Source organism: Lepidochelys kempii, chromosome 15 (genome assembly GCF_965140285.1).
Source record: "Lepidochelys kempii isolate rLepKem1 chromosome 15, rLepKem1.hap1, whole genome shotgun sequence".
Classification (NCBI taxonomy): Eukaryota; Metazoa; Chordata; order Testudines; family Cheloniidae; genus Lepidochelys; species Lepidochelys kempii.
The window spans coordinates 16180387-16203453 of record NC_136394.1 but is presented as its reverse complement, the minus strand read 5'-3'; the positions used below and the strand labels follow the sequence as shown (position 1 = coordinate 16203453).

The window sequence follows — 23067 nt, the reverse complement described above, 5'->3', positions numbered from 1 at the left end:
GGCCCATCTGAGACACGACGACAGGGTGTTCTGGTGGCAGCAGTGACATGCAGCTGCCTCAAGACTACCCCAGAGCCTGTAACCTTCTCTCCCTTATTCACGAGCGCCTATTTTTAGTGGCTTCCCGGGCTGTCTGCACTGGGGAAGCATGAAATACAAATGATGGGTGTGGAGCAGCAGACGGCAGCGAGGAGAGAAGCCTTCTCTGGCTAATGTTGATTCTGCTAGTGAGTTCATCTCACTCACCAGCCCGTGCCGCACAGCTCTGTGCTTCCTCGAGGTGTGGCTGGCGGCCCCAGGCAGGCCTGCCTTTCACAAGAGCTGCATTGTGCCGGGCTGAATTTTACACCGGCAGGCTGAATGCAGGCGCCAACAGGCCCATCACTGTTCGGGACCTAGCAGCACTTGGTAATGTCTGTCAAGAAGGGCGGAGGAGTGGGGTGGCATTTCCACAGTTAACTCCATTTTGCATGGATCCAAGGGCTTGAGAGAGACAACGTGACCTCCGCTCGCAGCTGACATCAGGCGTGGCAGTGGCTTGGCCTGAGATGACAAGGGTACACCCCTTCTCCAGCACCCCAGTTTGGCCAGGCTTTTAAAAACCTCAGCTGAGTGAGGGAGAGGGACACTCTCGAACCGGGCACAAGCTGCAGCAAAGCCAGCTATCCCCACCCTGTGCCCAATGCCAAGGTGCCTCCGGTGTGCGGGATGGACCACTTCTAGGCTGGAGAGCTGCCAAGGCCGTCAGTCAGTCCCTGGCTGCTCTGCTGATACAGCCAGCAAGGGGGTTGCAATTTATTTATACGTATTACCACCCTGCAACCCAGCCAATCCTCCCGCCTCCACACACACACACACAACCAGCCTACACTTACAAATAAAACTCTCCTCCTGCCCTGCCCCCCAAGAAACCCTCCCTGGTAGTGAGAACTGGGGCCTAGCAGGCCCACTCCACTTGGGAGCCGAACTCAGGGAAAGTGGGTTCAAATTTATAAAGTGTCACAATAATCCCTAGCAATAATAGGGAAAGGTGCGAAATGGAGACAGACAGACAGACTTAGTACAAACCAAAAGGCCTCCTGACCTAATTCCAGGACTGGGTTAAGATCGTGCCTGGTAAACAAGAGAAATGTGGGCCCAGAAAGCAACAAACCAAACCAGGTGTGTTGAGAATTAGGACTATCCATGGACAAAATAATGAGGGGATGGGATCCGCCCTTTCGGGGACCTTAAGGAAAAAAAAGCAACTTTGGGAAGAAACTTGGCAAAGGCAGACGCTGGCTGACTGAGAGCCAGGAGAATGGGAAGCAGCGAGGTTTGCCATCATGGCTGTCTCCTGAGACGCCCACTGTCACACCGTTGGGCCTGCTTCGTCCTACTCCCGTGAGCTGCCCTGAGAGCCTGGGCTAGAGAGCTGCACCCAGATGACACCACCACCTCCAGCTGAATCCCAAACACCACCAGGGCTGAGAGACTTTGTCGCTCCATGTGTCTTTTTCCTGCCCTACCTTATTTCTTCTCTTTCCCAGCCCTCTCCTTTTGCCTTCTGCCTAGTACAAGTGTCTGGCTTTGCCAGCCCAAGACTATAGTTTGTAACACTGCTGTAAGCCTGTAAACACAAAAGGGCAGCTAAGAGCCGTGCCCCAATCAGACCAACCCTGTTACAAGTTTACCTGGCTTCAGAGTTAAGAAGACGGCGTGCTGGACCTGTTTTTTTCCAGCAGGGAGGTTGCAAGTGAGAGTCAGCACCAGAGACAGAAGTTGCATTGTCTCTCTTTGCTCTTGTCTTCTTTCCCTCTTGTGTGTTTTTCTTGTTCTGTCTTTTAGGAAACGGGCCTGGACTTTAACTACAATAGTAACAACAACTGCAGCCTCTCCCACGGGACCTTTTCTCCCTCCCCACAGGAGCAGTTACTACTTTACATCTTTAACACCATCTACAACACCCTGAAACAGGAGGGGTTCCTTCTAAAGACTCTCCAGCTACAGGGAAAGAGAACAAGGGACATTGTTCAAATAAAAGCCTTATGTAATACTTTACATTTCCAATGCTTTAGCGGTCTTTCTTTCTGTTCAGTGTCTTAAAAAGATTGAAGAGGGTTTTTTGTTGCTGTTTTTGGTTTGGTTTGGTTTTTGGCCATGGGGCTAAGGTCTCTGTAAACCAAACCCCGAAGCTTGTTTAATGTTGGACAGTGACATGCTCATGTTCACAAGTTTGACTCTTTGGGCCCATTTCTTCCATCCAGATTAATACAACACCCCTCCTATGCACTCGACCCTCTGCCAGGGCCTAATCCAGGGCCCACTGGAATCCACCGGTTCTTCCCACTGACTGCAAAGTGGGTTTTGGATCAGCGCCCTGTCCCCACAAGGCCCAAGACTTTGGCGTGTGCCCTGAAGGCCCAGCTGGTGGATTGAGTCAGCAGGAAAAACCACGGAAGGCCCAAGAGGCCTGTCCCCGTTTGAAGTTGTAACTAGAAAGCAAATGATGCTGATCTAAACAGAAAAGGAAACGGCTGAACTCTCCAGCTTGGGAACCAGCCCAGGTCTAGGATGCCCCTGAACGTGGAGCCCAACGATCCCCAGAACCACTCTTTGCCATCCAGCCTCCAAAACAATTTACAGGCCTTGTCCTCAGTGCCTCTGTTAAGGGAGCAGGATCGGTGAGCTGAGGTAAACCCCTTGTGTGTTGAGGAACAGCCAGTGCCCTCAGCCCCCGCCACAGGGGTCTCTTGTGATGGAAACCAGTCACCTAAGCCTCCAGTCCCAATCCCCTGAGTTATTATGGGCCTGCGGGGCCATTGCTTCATTTTAAATGCTCGTTCCATCTTGCCAGTTCACCTACCTTCCTCTTCGCCCCTCCGCTGGCAAATTACCAAACACAGGCCTCACCATAAATAAAAACCAGAAACAACCCAAATCGTCCGTGTAAAACCTGAATTCAAAGAAACTCCACATTAACAACCAGCAGCTGCAGAGTCCGGGGTGAATCTTTTCCCCCCAATTCCATTTCCAAGGAACATCCTTTTTAAAATAAGGTCCCACCCCAGACCCTTTCCTGGGTGGTTCCCCTGTTTGCATGGTTTGCGAGGAGTTTAAACCAGATACATTTTTCAACCTGGGAAGAACCATTTGCATCATCATTTTTTTAATACGGTTTTGTTACAGAAATGAAAGGACTGTTATAAATAGCTAAAGCTGCATTATGTATTTCTTGCTATCTCACTAGCCCCTAGAGGCCCCCATCCTGCTGGGCAGCATACAGACACATAGGAAGATAAAGAGGTGAGGCTTTAAGAAGCACTCAGCATTGGCCTAACTGGGCTCCCGCCTTCATTTAGCGGGGAACAGAATTGAGCCAACACTGTGGGCTTTTGAACAGCCCCACCCTAAACAGAGAAGGCAAAGCGTGGCCAGCAGGGAGGAACATTATCCCAATTTTACTGTGGCACAGTGAGACTGATTGACTTGCCCAGGGTGACAGGAAATCCGAGGCAGAGCTGGGAAATCGAATCCATCTCTCCTGTGTCCTACTCCAGTTACTTAACCCTGGGGCCAGCCTGCTGGATTCTGCCCACATTGTAACAAACCAGCAGAATCAGGGACTTTCTAAGCTCAGCCCCCAGTCTTTTAGTGTATGGAGCCCTGGGGACCAAATGAGCATGAATCACATAGCAGCAGCATTAGCTCAGACTGCCCTGGCTCTTGCCAGCTATAAGTTAGTTCCTTATGGTTCTTGGAGCACGTGATTCTGCACAGAGCATCACTAAATCTCTAATGAGACCAGACCAGTAACAGTTTTCACTTCAGCAAAGCAACCAAGTTTGCACAGGTCTGATAAAAGAACAGTTTGTCCCAATCCTGTTTCTATCCCTTTGGAAGAGTGCAGAATTATAACACCCCAGGATTAGCTGCACTGCAACAGAGCAATAGGCCCAGCCTATGTCCTGCTTTAGACAGTGGCCTATTCCTTATGCTTCAGAGAAAGGCTGGTTCTCAGCATAATGCACCAAATGGCCCACGCAACGCTACAATCCCAGGAGGATGGATGTCCTTCCTGACCCTGCTGATCAGCTTATGCCCTGAAGCATGAGGACTGAAAGCCCTGGTGACATTAATCAATGTCATGGGCATTCTCTGAAAGGGGAGCCCATGTATCTACGTGCTGGTGTATCTCCTTGGTGGTCTGCCTGGCTACATTGGCGATCCTCTGGAATCTATGCAGGAACAAGATGATGAAGAGGAGCAGGACAGCCTGGAGGAGGATGAAGAGGAAGAGGCAGATCTGGGAGATGAGCGCGATGCTGCAGTACCAGTACTGGCAGGTAGAGATGAGCTCATCCTCCGACAGGTACGCGATGATCCTGCCCCGCAGGTGTTCCGGGGAAGCACACACCACGTTCCTATACAGGGTCCGATTCGGCTGCCACTGGAGCCACGAGCGCAGGTAGAGGATGTCGCAGTCGCATTCCCAGGGGTTCCCCCACAGGTAGGCCACTTGGAGGCTCTGCAGGTTGTCCAGGAGCCCGCTGGGGATGCTGGTGAGCAGGTTGTTGTTGAGGAAGAGGGTCTGAGTTGAGGGGCTGAAGGATGCGGGGAGGCTGTTTTTGGTCAGCTCTCCCGACATGCAGTTGACAATGTTGGCGCTGCACTGGCAGGACGAGGGGCAGGTGGGCGTCACAAGGGGCAGAGAGCCCAGCAGGGAAAGGAAGAGGATCCAGCAGATCATCTTCAGCTCTGAAACACACACACAAGCCACCTCTGACCCTGAACTCCTTGGGACATTGTGCACAAACCTCAGGCACTCAGCATAAGAAGAGCAGCAGACGCAGACACCTGACACTGTCAAACTGAACAGAACAAACCCAGGGCTTTTATTTCCTTTGAGGATTTAAGTTTTGGGTGAATTGGTACCCAGGAAGATGAGAGACCCCCAGCTCTGACAAGGGCATAATTTCAGCATGTGTTGGGCAAGAGCTCGCTCTCTCGTAATACTAGACAGGCGAGTGCTCCTGCTATTTTAGCCCGGGGTTTGTGGAGGGCAGATGGCTTATGGTGTGACCAGACATCCAGTAGGAACTGGCTGAGGCCATCAAATCTCATTTCCATTGGTGCCCAGGGCGGTGAAGAGAAGCTGGTATTTGCATGATTGCATTCCTGATGCACTATAATAGCTAAGGAAATTCAGCAGCAGTCATGTTAGTGTGCAAAACTGCTCATGCAGTCACAGGCTCCGAATGACCTTTCATTAACAGAAGCTTCAGGTTATTACAGAGGCAAAAAGCTACAGAAGATTCAAAAAAGGATTAGACAGTTGCATGACTAAGAACAGCCAATGCAGTTTCCACGGCTAGAATAAAAGTGACAGAGACAAGCAGTTCTCATGCATCAGGACATATAAAGATCAGGTGGGCTCAGGTAGAAATTCCCCACTCTGAGATTGTATTGCAGAAGTAGGGGGCTACCCTTGTTCTGAAGGATCTAAGCATTGGTTACTGCTGTAGACAAGAGACAAGCCATTGGACCGTCCTAGTATTGCAATTCTTGCAAAAAATCCTAAGGGTCATCATGGACTCTGACTTGTACAGGGGGTAAGAAGAGAGCAGCTTGGTGCCTCACCGTAAAGCAATGCTGTGCAGTGAAGTGACCGAGGAAGAAGGTAAAGTTAGCAGGAAGTGCAGTGTCTAGACTCACCTTTGCAGATTGCTGGCCTCTGGCACAAGGGAAGATTATAGTAAGAGGGCAAGTGGTGCAGGAGCATTTGCAAGTACACAGCTGAGCTCTCTGCTAGTTCCCCACTTGGCTCTGCAAGATAAGGGGAAAGCTAGTCCCAGGACTCCTCCCTGCCACCGTCTTGCCGGAACAGCTGAGGTTTCACCAAGCAACTGTTCCGAGGGATGCAAGATGACACTGGTTGTGGTAACGCTTCAAATGTGGCAGGCCTGATGACGACAAGTGGACGGCAGAGGGTCTTGGCCCAGAGGAAAGAGAGGGCAAAAGCATTTTGCTGTTATCTGTGAGTGGTCCAGCCCTGCCCTTTTCAAAACAGTGCCCTGTTTTACCCTGGCACCCTTTGGAAAGGAAGCCATCCTCTTAGAGGATAAGCAGCCCAAAGTATTTGCTTTGTTTTCTGTATTGCTCTGCTTAGCAGCAGCAAGAAAATATGCAAGGAACCTCATGTGAAATCCATGGGAGAGTCCTCAAAACCCCATCAGCCCCTGGGGAAGGGCCCATAATTTCCCATACTCAGTTCCACTTTGCCTGTCTGGCTCTGTCTTGGCAATGGCAAATACCTCTCAGATTGTTCCCCGGCTCCCCAAACCTCTGTGTAGCACGCAGCTCCGGCCCTCTCGAGGCTGGAAAAGACTTAGCAATGGCAACCAGGCAGGATCAGGCGGAGATCTCACTTGTCAGCTGAGAGGTTTGTAAGGAAGCTTGGGGAACCTAACATTGATCTGTGTCAGCTTCAATATGACAATGCTCCAGGTAATTCCCATAATACCCTGTTACGCCTTTCATCCTCAAGCTCTTTATGAACTACATATGCACAAAACTATGAGTCGCTTCACAGCTGCCTGCAGCTGTTTTAAGAGCGTGCAGCACTGGGACAGGAAGTGAAGGAGACAGGATAAGGAGTCTCAGTCTGGGACAGGAAGTGCCTGTAATCAGTGACCTTGGGATCTTCACTGGTTGTGGACAGGTCTCCCTTTAGTGAATCTGTCCAGTAAATGGGGACCAAATATGTTGGAGCAGGAAGCGAAGGGGAATACTGTATCCAACCGAAGCTGCAGGTGGATTTAGGCAATTACTCAAGATTCAGTTGGACCAGAAAATTCAAGCTCACACAAATACCATTGTGAAAAGCACGTCTGTTAAACTGGTTTCACATCTCATCTGAAAGAGCGCTCCTGGCAGCACGGTGTCCCCGAACATCCTGTTCATGCTATGTACAGTATCAGCATGCCTTGGAGGACCTTCATTAAAGCACTGACCCAATCCCTGCCCTTCTGAGCAGCTAGTGACTTCTGATGAGGTGCTCTGGCTTTCAGCTGTGGCCTGGGCCGCTAGCTGAGTAGGGAGGGAGCTGGCGAGCTGCTCTTCTGAAAACTTGCATTCTCTCACATGCCTGAAGCCCGGGAGAGCCCGATACTTGCAGACACAAAAAGGCAAGATCCAGGGGAAAGGAGAAAGCTGCAGGCTGGCTCGGCTGGCCAGTGCTGGGAAAGATAATGCTCATGGGAACATCGTGCTCTAGCGGGCTTGTCTCGATAGAGTCAGATGACTCAGCAGCTCGAAGCATGTGCAGCTCACAGTTAGCAAGGCAGGTTTACCACATCCTGCCGTCGGAATTTGTGGCACTGGGAGACGCTCCAGCCTGAGCAGCAGACCCAAAGGGATAAAAATAGACAGCTCTGGGGATGCTGAGATCACATCCCCATTGCATGCATTAAGGACCACAAACCCTGCCCCCGGTTTCCCCGTACAGTACCTCTCCTGTAAGCCCATTGGGCCAGATTCTCTCTGCACCCATTTACACAGGGGTGTAAATGCTACCAGACCAGAACAGGAAGGATTGACACCCAGCTGCACTGGGGTCCAAGATGACCTTAGGAACAGGGCCAGGAAAAATTGGGCCCATCGATTCAGTGGGGCTGTAGCTGAAGGCAGGACTGGGGATAAAACCTCATCTCATACGCTTTAAAACCTTTACGCTTTAAGTTTCTAATAAATCAGGTTTCAGAGTAGCAGCCATGTTAGTCGGTATCCGCAAAAAGAACAGGAGGACTTGTGGCACCTTAGAGACCCACCCATTTATTGGAGCATCAGCTTTCGTGGGCTACAGCTCACTTCGTCGGATGCTCAAATAAATTGGTTCATCTCTGAGGTGCCACAAGTCCTCCTGTTCTTTTTAATAAATCGGAGTGGCTCATTCCGACTATTACAGCAGTGCAGAAGGCAGGCAGGGAATCTGGGCCCACAAACTGCTCAGCTTTTGTTAGAGTGTTTTTCTTTCATTTGGGGGGCGCCTCAAGACAACGGGGATCACCCAGGTAGATTTTTCCATAGGCCAGAAAGGACCATTATGACCACCTGACCTCCTGCATAAGCCAGGCCAGAGCATTTCATCCAGGGACTGAGGAGTGCCATCTAAAGTGGGAGGGGGCACAGATTTGCCCCGCCAATCCTGACCCTCTTCTCTCCCCTTCTCAATCCCCTCTACCCCACCCTTCTGACTCCTCCGGCCCATGTTCCCCTCCGAATCTGAGTGAGTGCCATTGTGTCCTGGAGCACAGGATCTCTGGGCCACTCAGGTCTGACCCGGCCTATGCCTACATCCAGCCTAATCTGATTGAACTAGAGAACTGGACAGATCACACCCAGGGGAATTTTCCAGGCATCTTGCATTTCTGTCCCCACTCCTAACAAGTCCCCCTTCCGCAGACAGAAAAACTCAGGAAAAGGTCGTCTTGTGGGTTTTTTTCATGTATTTATTTCACTGACCAGTTCAGGTAGTAAACATTATTAATAATAATAATAGCCATCATCATTTTAATAAAATGGATACGTTTCCAAAGGGTTTGTTTCTCTTCGTTCACAATGACAAAGTACTCAACAGTAATGTACAAAAAAACCCAACCAAAACGACAATGGGGAAAGGAAGCGCCTAAGAACAGAGCAAGGGGATGCAGAAATCACATGGTCACGAGCAAGCCAGGGTTACTGCGTGTGCAATGAAGGAGCGGGGAAAGCCGCCGCACAGCGTGAAGAATGGAATTCCCAGCCCCCAAAGGAACAGGATGCAGGACAAGGCATGCAGGTGGTCAGCGAGTGCTGGCCAGAGCCAGGACCAGTGGCACACAAACGGGTTCATCCCACAACCACCTCCCAAATCAGGCACACGGTTTGAGACGTGGCACCCACAACCCCCCAGCCCAGCGACAGCTCACGAGAACTCGGTGGAGCCAGACTCAGAGCCTGGAGTTGCTCAGAAGCGCAAAAAACTGGCAAAGGCTTAGGATGCGTGGGGGGGGGGGGGTGTTAGGGGGAAGGAGCATCCTAGCCATACTCTCTACTTTGTTCGCTGCCAGGGGAGGAACCGCCAGCCATGCTTACCCAGGAACGCCTCTACCAGTCACAGGGCAGCTCAATTCAACAGGGGGAGACTCCACTCTGAGAACACGCAGACAGAGGGCAGATCTCCAGAGCATTCCAGGGGCTCACCTCCATTTCCAATGTCTTTCCAGGCAGCCAACCCTCCCCACAGCCTCCCGAGAGGAAGAAAACCTGCTGTGTTGTCTTTGCTGGTGGGTCTCTGTGGTCCTACTTCCCACTCTAGAGAAGTTGCAGCTCTAGCTGCCTTGGCAGAAGGTGCTTTTCCCTCTCTGATGCCACGCTACCCCTGCCCATGGCTGAGGAGTTCAGCTCTGTGTGGAATGGGTCTGGGAAACGTTACCTGATTTAGCAGAAGTTTGCATTGAGTTGACGGAGATGTCCTCGCCGGGAAAGGGGGCAGATGTCTTAGTCAGCAATTCTGGCTGCGGTGCCCTGTCCTGCCAAATGCCTCAGACCCACAGCAGTGCCCTGCTTCAATGCCTTGCTTGTGGAGTCAACCACCAGTACAGCTGCAGGCTGCACTCAACCAAACCGTCATCTAATGCTAAAGGGAAGATGCTCTCCTCCACCCCTTCTTGGGCCAAAACATGCTGGACACAGAGGCCCCCTTAGCTGGTCTGGAAATGTTACCACCTTACCTGCAACAGATTGTTAACTTGTGGAACTCACTGCCTCAGGATAATGCAGAAGCAAGGAACTTATCAAGCTTTACAAAAAGGGAACACACCCTCCAATGAACAGGAACAGCATCTGCAGTTACACTAGCATGAACAAAACTGATACAAGTTAGCAATCCTCATGCGTCAGGATAGTAGCTGATCACCAGCCCAGGCCTGGAAGAAGCTGCCCCCTCGGGCTACAATACCACACAAGCAAGTGCATTATGGCGAGGCGGCTCACACTTTCCCTTTAAGCATCTGGCATTGGACAGTGCTGGAGATAGGAGTAAATGGCCCCTCAGTCTACCCTGGCATGGCATTGCCCATCTCTTATGTGCTTCGCACAGAGGGGACGGGACAGGACAAAGGAGCTGGGGAGATAGTGATATTGCTCTTCTGGCCTGAGTTTGGGCCCCAGACACACTGTACCGCTCTGCACTTCATTGGGGCAGCAAAAGGGGCCTCTTAAACAAGCCAGCCTCTAAGCTGAGAGGTTCAGTTTGCCCTGGCCTAGCTTAGACATCTGTCCAAGAGGCATTGCTGCCCTTCATTAGCTTAGCCTCTCCTCATTATTTCTGAGGTCTGTCCTGTCTCTCCTATACCTACCCGAGACAAAAGAGGGTTGCCTGTGAGTAACAGACACCGCCCCAGCTACTCACCAACAGGACAAGAGATCAGGCCCCAGGGCCCTGCTGAGAGAAGCCAGCATGACACACTGCTAGCAGAAGCAGCCCTGGCACTTAACCAGACCCAGCCAACGCCGCGTGTCACACCAAGAGCCGGCCATCAAGGAGTCAGAGCTGGACAACACAAAGCCACAGGTAAATGGGCACCCACAGGACTCAGAGCGGGAACCAGGGGCTGGGCAAGAAGGACCCACCCCCATGTGCATCAGGCAATCAGCTCCTTGCCAGCACTCCAAGGAGTCTAAGGGAAGACCCAGTTAGCCTCCGGGCCCATTTTCCCTGGCCGGCCAGTGGCATTACTATCAGACAGGCCACACTTCTGGTTGCTCCTTTACTGTGCTTGGTTAAAAATAACACAGCAAATGACAGCAGGACAGCGGCTGCTGCAGACACAGCCCTCGTATCTCTGCCACCAGATCCTGCCAGCTTGCCCTGCGCTGGGACTCAACCACGCAGGTCCCCATGGCTAGGACCAGGGGCGGGAAACGGGGGATGCCTAAAGCTGCTGCCCAGAAAGGCTGCTGGGTGGAGTCCTGGGTGACAGGGAAGAGAGGGGGCAGTGCATAGCCAGCGGAGCTGGGCTGTACTAAGCCTCCTCCCAGGGACTCAAACGCTCCCTTGCTGCCCACAACCCATTCAGCACCAACCTGCTCCCTACACAGCCAGGGCCAGCCTTACGGGTGGGAGACATGGGCGACTGCCCAGGGAGGTGCCATCCAAGTGTCACAAGATGGCAGGCCTGGGCTGCCAGAATGGGAGTGAATGCAGGTGAGCCCAGGGCTGAAGCCCTTGGCCAGCTGGGCCGGGGGCGGATGATACCGCCTGGAGCTGCCAGCCAGGCGGGGAGGTGCAGGCAGCCAGGCTTGCCCCTGCGGAGCCAGCGGGCCAGCCCCTGGGTCTCCCCTTCCCGTCCTCCTGCTAGGCGGTCAGGGGAGCCCCCAGGCTCAGAAACTCCTCCCTGTGCAGCCATGAGTGGGGCAGGGAAGGGCAGCCAAGGGTGCCATTTTCCATAAGGCCAGCCGTGTACATAGCCTGTCTTGCCTCCTCTGCCCCGATAGAAGTCTTTCAGCTCCCCCGTGTGCACAGCGAGAACGGTGCAAAGGAAAACGTCCTCCCTCCCCAGCAAGACGGACTCAGGGGCCAGCAAGGCTGCTAATGCTCAGGGATGAGGAAAGCTCCATATTTAGAGTTTGTCTCCTGCCCCGAGACTTCCCCTGGTCAGGTACAAACTGGGACACTGCCCTCAGCTCTTTGGTCCCTCTGGCTGGCGTGTCACCTTTCCCAGTGAGCCCAAGGGCTATGCACAGGCTGGATGGCGGGGGCTACACCAGGGATACCCCTTCCCTCACCCCAGAGAGAGCAGGAAGCAAAGGAAAAGCCACCAAGCTTCCTGCTAACTGCTCCCTAGTTCTGCCAGGGACTCAGATCCACAGTATGGTTTGGCCACAGCAGGGGCAGGGCTGGCTGGGAAGATGCTGGCACCTCATGGGCTGCTCCTGTATTCCTTGTGTCTGCAAACCGGGATCTCCCAGCACCGAGTGCCGCATCCTCACCCCTATGCTCCAAACCAGAGTTTCTCAACGTTTTTGATTCCAGGGACCGGCTCCCTGCCTTCCTAAGCTGTGTCAAGGAGATCTGAGGGACCGGCGCCAGGCCAGGGACCGGCCGTCAAGAAACACTGCTCCAAATGAGGGCAGGGAAAGCTGGTATCTTCTAACCTAGTGGGTGGGGCTGATCTCTCCCCTCTCAGTGCAAAAGATCCTGGAGTTTCTCAACAGGAAAATTAGACAGGAATGTTCAGGCACCTTAAAAATACCCCCGCAGGCTAGTGTCCCCTGATCAACTCCACCCTGCCCCCCCCCCAGCCCACTGCTCTCCCTTGCAGAGCAGGGGGGTGGCCTGGAATCCCCCAGTGGGGGAGGGGTGGCTGGCTGGGTCCAAGTCATGAGCTCTTGGTGCAGAGGGAACATTTGTCCTTCTAGGTGCCCACCCTGGCCCAGGGGGGTGGGGGAGAGGGTCCCAGCACCTTGGTTGGGAGTAAACATTTTTGTGCATTTACACAGAGTCTTCAAAGCTAATGCGCCATCGAAACCGTGACTTTGAACAGAGGCGCATTCCCTGGCCAGGGCTGAGTACATCTGGAAGTTGGAACGGTTCTAAAAATGCCTTAGACACTTCCCAGGCTTAAAAGGAACAAAAGAAAAACACACCAGTAAATTGCTAAGTGAAGAGCCTCTTCCACACTCCAGCTGACAGGAAAGCCAGTGTCACTGCTAATAAATTAGGGGGTGGGGGGGCACAGCTCTCGCCCACAAGTCTCTACACAACGGGGAACTTCTTCCTACAACGGCCACTTCTCAAGCTGGGCCCCAGAAGGTCGCCAGGGATTCCCTTTGCTCTCCATCCTCCTGGCTCTCACTGGTCCTGCATCTGCTGCTGCATCTTCTGCAGCATCTCCTGCATCCTCCGCAACTGCAGGAGAGGGAGAGGGAAGGTCAGACAGAGCGCGGCTCCGCCCCGGCCAGTGGGAAGGTCAGACAGAGCGCGGCTCCGCCCCGGCCAGTGGGAAGGTCAGACAGAGCGCGGCTCCGCCCCGGCCAGTGGGATGCTCTAAGGGGGTGGTGGGCTTGCCCCGTTACTGGGACGGCATGTTTGCGAGTGGGGCTCTAGGCCCCCATCTGCCCCGCTCGGTGCGTGTCACTCCGCTGTCTGCATGGGCTAGCTAGCGACGGCTCACAGGGTGCTCAGGATCATGCAGCCGGGGTTTGGAGGAGCCCCCGCCGTCAAGGGCAGGATGGGAGATGGTGCTCACCCCCGCGAGGTGGAGAGGGCGGGCGGGATGGCGCTCACCCTGATGCACTGCGCTGCCCGAGGCTCTGCCCTCTATCACCTCCTTTCTCATGATCTCGCCTTTGCCCCACGCCCTGCTCCTGCCCCTTTCCCCAGTAACTCAGCACAGCGGCTGGCACAGGGAGGAGCTTGCGCTACACCCTGGCCTGGCAACTGCACAGCGTGACCTGGCCGGGCTGTACAAGGGAACCGGGTGTGGTCCCAGCCTGCACTTGGTGCACTCCTGGTCCTCGCACCCACTCGACTGACTCTGGGTGCTTCAGGTCACAGGGCGACCATGGCAGGGGTGGTCCCTGCCAGCTTTAAACCCTCTGACTCTGGAACCCAATGGTGCCCACCGTGGCAGAGCTGACTGGTGCTTTGCTCAGCCTTGGGAGGGATGATGGGGCTTTCAGAGAGACACCCTCTAACTCCTCTCCGAACTTGATGGCTGCTGGCATTGAACAGGGCCTTGCTCTGCAGTTCACGGGATGGCATCGCCACTGACCGAAACGGACACAGCCTCCGGGCCCTGCCCTCCTGACTGGGAGCTCTGGGACAGAGGGTAGCAGAAGGAAAAGTAGAGCAGGGACGGGGGCACCAGGGAACCCCAGGACAGCCTCGCCTAGGGCAGCCCCTCTGCTCATCGCTGAGGAGGGCAACGTGCAGTGGGTACCCACCTCTTCATCCTTCATTTTGATCAGCTTCTCCGTTTCAGCATCAGGCGTTGGAAGGGGCAGGATAGGGATGGGGCTTTCTATCCTGTTGTCCTGAGTCAGCTTACTGTGAGGGGGAGAGAGTGGAGAAATTGAGTCTGTTCCTGTTCCAGGCAAGCTGGGGTTTGCGCAGCGGGGAACGAGGCCCTCTCACAAACACCGCAGGGCACAATCACAGCCCCAAGCGCCTGGCCAGCCAGCTGGGGAGTGTCACAGAAACCAGGCCGCTTGGATGCAGTTTGGGGGAGCATGGCAAGGATGTGTGGGATCCATTCACACACAGGTACGTATCACACTTGAGATTTCAGAAGAGTGGGCTGCGGCAGCTATTCTAGGGGAAAGCCACAAACCAGCTGCGGAGAGTAAACCCAATCCCTTAAAGAGCTGGCATCTCTGACCACCTTACCCTAAGGCCACATCAGCAAACCAATAAGCCACGAGCTGTGCGGATGACAAATTTATGAGAGGCATTTACCAATCATGGTCTTGAGGTCTCTCTCGCTGTTTGAGATAAATATACACACACATACACCCACGCATAGACAGAGGTCGGCACGAATATCAACATTTGTCAAGCAACCGTACCATGTTCACAGACCTTTTTCAGAAGGACTGAAACATGGAGCCAGTTTAATTATACGAATCCTAGCAAGAGTCGGGGCACTACATTCAAGTGGTGAAGAACCCTTGGGGAACAAAAGGCAGCCCTTGGAGAATTCCAAGGTGTCACTGCATCCTCTCACCACTTGGTGGCCCTGTTGACTCAATGCACATTTATCTTAGAGTTCAGCTCCATAGGAAACTATTACATCCCAGTTCCCTCGGACTTGAAGTGTAGAGAATCAGCAAAGACATGAGAATTGGAGGCAAACCACAGGGGTGTTGGATTTAGAACCAAAAAAAACGTAGGGAGGGAGGTAACTATTTTAGTTAAAAGAAAAGGAGGACTTGTGGCACCTTAGAGACTAACCAATTTATTTGAGCATCAGCTTTCGTGGGCTACAGCTCACTTCATCGGATGCATGCATTATCCGATGAAGTGAGCTGTAGCCCACGAAAGCTCATGCTCAAATAAATTTGCTAGTCTAAGGTGCCACAAGTCCTCCTTTTCTTTTTGCGGATACAGACTAAACACGACTGCTACCCTGAAACCTAGTTTAGTTAAGTAATTTATTCATCATCTTCTTTTAAATGGTTACTAAATTCTGTATCTAAACAGTATTTAGGCAAACAAGCCACTTCTCTCAGCTCTCTAGAGTTAATTGTTCCATACCTGGCTCTCTTGGGATTCTGAATTCCCTCCAATGAAAATGAAAAGGTTTGTCTGGCATAGAAATTTAATTCTATGCAGCTGTGTGCGCACATACACATCACATGTATATATCCACATGCACACTTACAGATATTTACACCCAGTGTACAAGCGTTACTTGCCCATCAGTGTAATACAGCCACTTCTGGGGTGGAACGTGAGAGCACACAGCAACAGCTGAGCATAGGAAGGGAAGGTCACAATCTACAACAGAAGTGTGCTAGAGATTTTTAAAATTCGACATTTCAAATTTGCAGGGGTGGGGGGGTTTTTAAGAGATTTCTGTGACCAGCTCTCCCTTCCAGCTGAAACTGCAGGGAAGCAGAGTACAGTGACCCAGGAGAGGGCAGGGCAATCGTTGGTGACTCGTTAAGACTCAGTAATCGCTAATTGCGCCAACAGACGCATTGCCAGAGAAACAGCAGCATCTCAGGGGTGATGTCATGCCTAAGACAGGCCACAGCTGCCGAGGACGTGGGAGCTGCCAACTCCCCACCCCCCCCCGTTCCAGGCTGCTGCTCTGGCAACACGAGCCGTTCACAGACAAATCCCCGGGGGGACAGTTGATTCCCTGTTAATGTCACTAGGCCAGCTCCATTTTTTCCTACCACTGAAAAGAGCTCCTGCGCTAGGACCATCTCTCTCGGTGCCCACAACACCGCAGGGCTGAGGGTGGGAGCGTCCAGGCAGCGACCAGGCTTCGCAGAGGTCTCCCCGTGGTGGTTCTCAGAGACACTGCGATTGGGGTACGGTGGCTAGTTGTTTCTCCTTTCAGTACACCTGGCTGCCATCTGCAACTTCTCTCTGCAGAGAGTACCCCCCGCCAGCACCTGGAAGCAGATGACAGCTCCCCCGCCCGAGGCACCGGACGCACAGGAGAAGAGCACCGCCCACGGGCACCCACCTCGTCATCTGCTGGATGCACTGAGCTCTATAGTTCTCATAGTGAACATCACAGGTGACGTCCTTCAGGTCGTGCATGTGTGTCCGGATCAGCATGTTCCGCAGCTTCACGAAATCACAATGCGCCTGGTTTTCCACTGGGGGAGCAGCAACAAACAGCACTTGGCTTTCACCCCAACACCTGACCGGGGGCAAGGATGAGCAATGGCCCCTTCAGAGCCTCGCCACATCCAACCCCTGTCCCTGCAAGGTCCCTCCAGACCACCCCATTAGCCCATCTCCTACCCTGCCCGGCACCCCACTTTCATGCTGCTTGGGTACACATGCCCATGGGGCTGCCTCTCTGCTGGCGTGATATCAGGGCACTTGTGCTCAAGCGAATACCACCCTGGTTTCAATGGGAAGGGGCTGGAGGTAGAATATTTCCAACAACAGGGTCCTCTGCTCTAGAGCTTGCTTCTCCCCTTGGTCACAAGAGCCTGAATTTGCTGACCTGTAGGCCAGGCTGCTAAGCTCACCTGGCTCCCAGGGCTTTGGGAAAGAAGACTGTGTGGGCAGAGGCTTGGGGCCAGGCGGGTTTTGACTGGGGACACTGGTTCCAAGGGGTATGGATCATATTCATCAAACCGGGCAGTCTCTGGGACTGCAGCTAGCAATGGAAACTAATCAGAATCAAATCAAAGGGCTTTATGAGCCTGGTCTCCGGGTCTATCTTCATCCTAAATCTAGAGCCTGATCCAAAGTCCACTGAAGTCAATGGACTTCTTTCCATTGATCCCAATGGATTTTGGATTAGGCCCAGACTCACTTGCTTTTGAAGAGGAGGATCACACAACAGGGAGGTGAAATCACAGGGAGCCAGGCACACCAGGGCTGCACTGAGGCATGGGCACAGTCTGTGTATCTAACAAGTGTCACCCCTGTATAGCCATGCAGACAGCAGCTTTACTCCTCTTCTGAAACAGCCATCAGTGGGCTTGGCTCAGGATTTTTCAGTTAATTGTTCCCCTGCGTACCTGCACAGTTAAAAGGGCCAGTTCCAAGGGAGGTCAAGTCCCCCGTCTGACCTGCCTCCTTTCCTTTATTTTTTAGCTTGCAAAGTCAAGAGCAGCCAGGCCACGTCACACCACGGATTTCGCAAGCTGCTTTTCCTCCCAGACACAAACGCTGCAATGCATCCGCCCCGTCCGAGCCGTCAGGGTGTCCTGAGCAACCCTAGCACAACACACTAGTGCCTGTACGACCCAATACCCGCACGCATCCTGCCGCGACAAGCCAGAGGAGAGTCAGATCAGTCACCACCCCCATTTCCAGGGCACTGGGCCCAGGGGATTTTATAATCCGGGAGAACAGAAAGTTACAGGCAAAGTGAGGCAGCCCAGCTCTTGAAAGAAACGTTCACTGCATAGCACTCTTCTCCACTGGAACATATCGCTGCTGGTAGGGCTCTCTGAGCACCACCGACTCCCCCGGCTGGAGCCAATGAGGCTTAGCGGTTGGGAGCTGCCTTTGCAGAATGCCGGCATCGCTCTCATCTAAAACCGCGGTTTCTTCCCATCGAAGCAACAAACCAGCCCCATTGTGGGTGTACTGTGGCTACACAAAAAGGAAAGGAGGACTTGTGGCATCTTAGAGACTAACCAATTTATTTGAGCATAAGCTTTCGTGAGCTACAGCTCACTGTATCCGATGAAGTGAGCTGTAGCTCACGAAAGCTTATACTCAAATAAATTGGTTAGTCTCTAAGGTGCCACAAGTACTCCTTTTCTTTTTGCGAATACAGACTAACGCGGCTGCTACTCTGAAACCCGTGGCTACACAGCAGCTCACAGGCCACTGCCACCAACATCGGCCTGGCCAAAAGCAGACCAATGGGGAGAGAACATGAGAGGACACCGTCTAATCACCGCTGAAGCCCGTGCTGCTGCAGCTTCGCTGCTACCAGGACCTGAGCTGGCAAGATTAACGCTAGCTTGGGTACGTGTACACGGGCTGCAGTCACACCCGGTGAATACAGCACAGACGGGCCCTCAGTGTGCCCTGCTGCCAACATGCACTTACCACCAGGGCCCTCCCTAGAGACTGTGGTGCCCTACGCAGCCCCACTGCAGGGGCTTTGGGAGGCAGGAGCAGCCAGGGCAGGAAGGCAGCAGGGCATCCGTCCAGGGCATCAGGCTGGCCACTGGGGCTGGATGCAGCTGCAGCTGGGTGCCCCACATTTCTTGGTGCCCTATGCAGCCGTGTACTTTGCATACGGGTAGGTACCACCACGGGGCTCCAAAGCCACAGGCCTTCACTGAAGCTCCCAGCAGCCCCTGCGTAGCACTGAGCCGGACTCTCCACCAGCCATAATTCTGCCTGAGAGCTGCCAGCCCTCACCCCTCCTCCTGGCTTCCCTGCCAGGCGCCCAGGAACTCGGCCTACCTTCCACAATGCCCCACGGGTACAGCCGCCCACGCACTCTCTGGCCTTTGGCCTCTACCACCGTGTTGCTGCCGATGACGGCAAAGGGAGCACTCTCCTGAAACGAGAGCCGCCGAGGAATGAGGAAGCCCGGACAGGGCTGGCGGGAGTCACGCATAGCCCAGATGGGAGCCCCGAGGGCTCGGGTTATGATGCCCACACAGGGTGACTGTGTTCTCTGGCCCAGTGGTGGGGGTGCAGGCAGGAAAGTCGTGCAGGAACCTCATCCTGTTCCAGACATCGAACACGTAGCTCGTCCAGGGAGGGGCACACGCTGCCCCTTTCCGGAGCGGCCGTCAGCGGGACGCCAGCTCACACTGCCCCTAACCAGGCCAGGCTGCCCTGCACATGCCATGCTCAGGGACTCTCTGCTAGGCCAGCCCCGAGCCAGCTCAGGAACAGAAAGGGGCCTGGCCCTCCCCGGTGTCTCGAGGGCCATTGTCTGCCCCCGGCCAGTTGTGCACAGTCGCATCGTTTCACCCGCATGCCCTGCCCCGCGATGCATTCCCAACAGCTCGTCGGGCGAGAATCGCTGCTCCGTGGCGACGAGCGTCACTCAGAAACCGACGCTCAGCACTGGGACATGGAAGGAGCCGCACCGCCAAGTGGGATGCGAGAAGCTGCCAGCGGCATTGCTGGATCACACATGCAGATTGGCGGACACTGGGGGATCCTTCCTGGTGGGATGGGGGAAGGGCACCTGGCCCCCCAGGAAACACGAGCCTTGGGGACTCTGCAACCACTGCTGGAACAACTATTTGATGAGACCACTGAACTGGAAGAAGAGGTCCAGGGCCTTCCTCACCTTCAGCTCTCGGTCTTGCTGTTTGAATTCCTCATCTTCATCAGAGTCGCAGTCTGGGAACTGGTAAACTTTAATCCCAAACTTGTCGATCTCTTCCCGGATCTGCTCCCCCGCAGGGCAAGGCAAAAGGAATGACAGCACCAGAGAGCCCGTCAGCAGGACCAGAGAGTGCAACCCCTGCACCCAGCTGCCCTCACTGCAGCCTCTCTGCTCTGGTCGCTGGCAAGGGAGGGGCCTCCCGGGCTGGGAATACCAGCGGGGAAAGCACACAGCATTGTGGACTCTTCTCCAAACCCTGCAGAGCACTCTCCGGGGAACAGCCTCTCTCCTGAGATTGCCATGGCAAGGAGGAGAAGTGATGAAAGCAGGGAAGCCAACCAACCAGGCCCCATCAGGGCTGGCTCCTGACTGGGGCATCTGGAGATGGGCAGGGAGGGAAGGGTGTGGACCCATTTGCCCTATCGCCAGCAGCTGCTGTGGGATTGGATAAATGACCCACCTAAACCTCCCTAGTTTGTTGTTGTCTGTGTTGAATTCAAGGGCAGGGACACCTCTGCCCGGTGACACATGGGAAGGAACGAAGGAGAGGAACGGTCTTCTAAGCAAGACCAGCTTAGCCCCAGGCACACTTGTGTGTGGGAGAGGAATAAGGGGGGCACTGAAGCAGGTGACGCCCACTGGCAGGAGCTACAGTTCCAGCAGCTTGGCTCCCCGGGCCCCATGCCAGAGACACTAGAGGCGACAGAGCGTCACGCAGAGGCGAGCGGTGACTCTGCAGCAGGAGCAGGGATCTCTGGTAGGCAGGGCACCAGGCCGGACGGGGGACCCAGCCACAGGCTGGGACGGAGCTGGATGGGTCCCCACAGGGGTTATTTTGCATGGGCCCCATGAAACATGGGGAGCAATGGGACAGGGCCATGGGTCGGGCCATTCCGCTCCATCCCTGACACAAAACGGGGATGCAGGGTCTGCTCGCTCCTGGCTGGCTGTCCCCACTGATCACCTCTCCAGCAGGAGGGGCTTTGTTGGCCTCCTTCGAGCAGGGCTCAGGCAGAACCTGGGACTGGGGGAGCCATGCGGCCCCGAGCCCTGCCAACATGTTCTGGCCGGACAGCAGCGTCTCTCACCCTCTCCTTTAGCTTCCGGATCTCACTGGGGATCAGGCAGTCGGCCTTGGCGATCAGGGGCACGATGTTCACCTTCTCGTGCAGAGCCTTCATGAACTCGACGTCCACCGGCCTGAGCCTGCAGGAGGGAGGGCGAGTGGCCGGGGTTACCTCACCCTCCTGCTTTTCCTCTGGAGGGGACAGTCCAGTTCACGCACCGGGCCAGACGCCCTCTTAGCAGTAAGTTGGGGGGCTAGAGAAACTCAGCCTCGGGTCCTGGGGCAATGGCACTGCCAACTTTACAAGCCACAAGGAGAGTTCTCAGCTGGTGCAGTTAGGGCATGGGGGGTGGCTTGAACATAACAGCTCAGCCTATCGAATCAGAAAGACACCAGACGGGTATATACTCCCCTACAGCATAAACCCTGCCTGGGGCCCCACCCTGGGCCCACTTCAGCTACCTTGCATGAAGCTATCAGATCCGGCTACCTTGGTATCCCCACTGGGCAAGCTCCCTTAATGTACGCCAGGGAACAGGCTGGCACCAGGACTGGGAGGTGGAAAGGCAGCTTAAAGCTCTCTCTGCCCCCACCCTGTCCGGCACCGGGCACAGATCCGCCAGACTGACGATCAGGGGCTGCATGTTGGTTTTCTCCTTCTGCACCCCCAGGAGAGCAGCAGAGAGAACTGGGCTTTGGGCCTGCAGGGGATCAGTGCCTAGAGAACAGGCCTCGCTCTGAGCACCGTGGAGCCAAGTTCATGTGATCAGAGTGTGTCACGTCAATGAGTAAACTCGCAAGATGGGGGTGACGGAGGGCTAGCCTGGGCAAGAGCAGATATCCCTCGGTTAGCGCCTCTAGCCCCAAATCCCACTCGGGCGCATTACCTTCAATCCCCCACATTGCCACAAGAGGGCGACATTTGGGCACAGGCTCCTCCCACCAGCGTAAGGGGATGAACGGTTTAACAAGGACACAGCACCTTCTGGGCAGTGCTGCTATGTAGGTGCTAACTGCTACAAGCCCCCATAGCGGAGGGGGGAGGAAAGCAGAAGAGGCAGGGTTTTGCTCTCATGACTCCTGCTAACAGCGGCAGGGGCCCGCGCGCGAGACCCTTGCACGGGCCACTCTGAGGCGTGGCCCCGCGCAGAGGCCTGGCTCCCAGCGAGCGCAGCACCTCACCCGTGTCCGAAGGGCGAGACGAAGTAGAGGCAGCAGTGCACTCGGTTGTCCTGGATGTTCTTCCGGTTCAGGCCGCTCTCGTCGCGGAAATACTGTTCGAACTGCTGGTCGATGTAATCAGTGATGGGCTTCCAGCTGGGGGAAGCAATGAAAACATACACCGAACCCTGCCTTTAACAGGAGGCAGCCTCGGAGATACACAGCACAGGAGGCATCAGCTCCCTGTCCCCTTCCCTAGCCTAAGTCCCTGTCCTGGGCAGCGCTAAGGGCTGAGTTTGGCCATTTCTCTGTAACGCGTGAGAGCGGCACCCCCACACCCTGCTCCCATCGCCCAGCAGGGAAGGAAATGGCAGCTGACAGAGCCTTAAGGTCAAGAGCAGAGTAAGTTCCCTAAAAGTGTGGGGGAGCCACCAATGCCCGAACCATGGCCCTGCCCCTTTTCCCAGGCCCCGCCCCGCCTCTTCCCCCCAAGACCCCGCCCCCTGCTCACTCCTCTCCATCTCTTCCCCCTCAGTTGCTCGCCCTTACAGCCAGTAAAAAGTGATGGGGCCATGGACCCCTGGCCCCCCCGTTCCGGCGCCCCTGCCCAGCTGCCCTCACCACTCAGTGTTGTTCACAGCATCTCCAAAGCCTGGGGTGTCGACTATCGTCAGCTTCAGCTTGACGCCCTTCTCCTCAATGTCCACAGTGTGTTTCAGGATCTCCACCGTTTGGCTGATTCGCTCTTCAAACAGAAATAAATGAACTCAAACCAGTGGACAGCGCTGAGAGACCCCCTCCCCAGGCTGGGTCTGCACACGGACAGGTCTTCGGCATCAGGCCAACTCCCACAATACTACCCTGCACCGTCCCAGGCAGAACTGCTACGGGCAGGGGAGCGTTTCACTGAAAAGTATATTTTTTGGGGGGCAAAAATGTAAGAATACCAAAATATCTGATTCTGAAATGGGAAACGCAGTGCCTCATGGGAGTTGTAGTTTGGGTGCTTCCTGCTTTCATGCGCCTACAGAGGCCCGGTGCCCACCTTGGGCAACATTTCCCATCATGCATCAAGGGCTTGGTATGGGGAGGTGGTGCATCATGGGTAATCAAGTGCAGCCAGGGAGCCTGGTCCATGAAAGAAAACAGGAGCATGAAGCACCTGAACCGAAACTCCCATGAGGCACCATGGCAACATTTCAGAATTTAAATATTTTGGTTTTCAGCTATTCACTTTTCCAGTGAATTTTCCTGCCCAAAGCAGACACTTTTGGGGGGAAATTTCATTTAATTGAAAATCCAATTTTCCATCCA

General features: G+C 54.4%; 2 protein-coding genes across 5 annotated transcripts in view; both read right to left on the bottom strand.

The window, feature by feature from the left end:
- Positions 1-1798: 1798 nt before the first annotated feature.
- On the bottom strand, positions 1799-5974 carry GP1BB (glycoprotein Ib platelet subunit beta). The gene is made up of 2 exons (XM_073313680.2): positions 5695-5974; positions 1799-4737 (listed from the first exon to the last, which is right to left on the bottom strand). The coding sequence occupies exons 1-2, from the start codon at positions 5759-5761 to the stop codon at positions 4115-4117; spliced, it is 690 nt and encodes a 229-aa protein (XP_073169781.1). The 5' UTR covers positions 5762-5974; the 3' UTR covers positions 1799-4114.
- Positions 5975-8468: 2494 nt separating this feature from the next.
- Positions 8469-23067, bottom strand: part of SEPTIN5 (septin 5) — a 68803-nt gene continuing 54204 nt past the window's right edge. For 3 of the 4 annotated variants that reach the window (XM_073312267.2, XM_073312264.2, XM_073312265.2), the window contains exons 4-11: positions 22375-22498; positions 21775-21909; positions 20615-20732; positions 19488-19589; positions 18644-18740; positions 16221-16356; positions 13969-14071; positions 8469-12931 (exon numbers count right to left, since the gene is read on the bottom strand). In XM_073312267.2, the coding sequence (XP_073168368.1) occupies positions 12875-12931; positions 13969-14071; positions 16221-16356; positions 18644-18740; positions 19488-19589; positions 20615-20732; positions 21775-21909; positions 22375-22498 (872 nt within the window). In that variant the 3' untranslated portion in view covers positions 8469-12874. Of the gene's footprint in view, positions 12932-13968; positions 14072-16220; positions 16357-18643; positions 18741-19487; positions 19590-20614; positions 20733-21774; positions 21910-22374; positions 22499-23067 lie in introns of those variants that run through there. The other variant, XM_073312266.2, reaches the window with a different exon arrangement.

What these genes read in the sequence shown, in the direction of transcription:
- GP1BB (XM_073313680.2), bottom strand. Translation starts at nt 5,761, where the DNA reads ATGCTCCTGCACCACTTGCCCTCTTACTATAATCTTCCCTTGTGCCAG. An exon ending in GAGGCCAGCAATCTGCAAAG is followed by an intron (nt 4,738 to 5,694) that starts GTGAGTCTAGAC and finishes TGTGTGTTTCAG; the next exon opens with AGCTGAAGATGATCTGCTGG.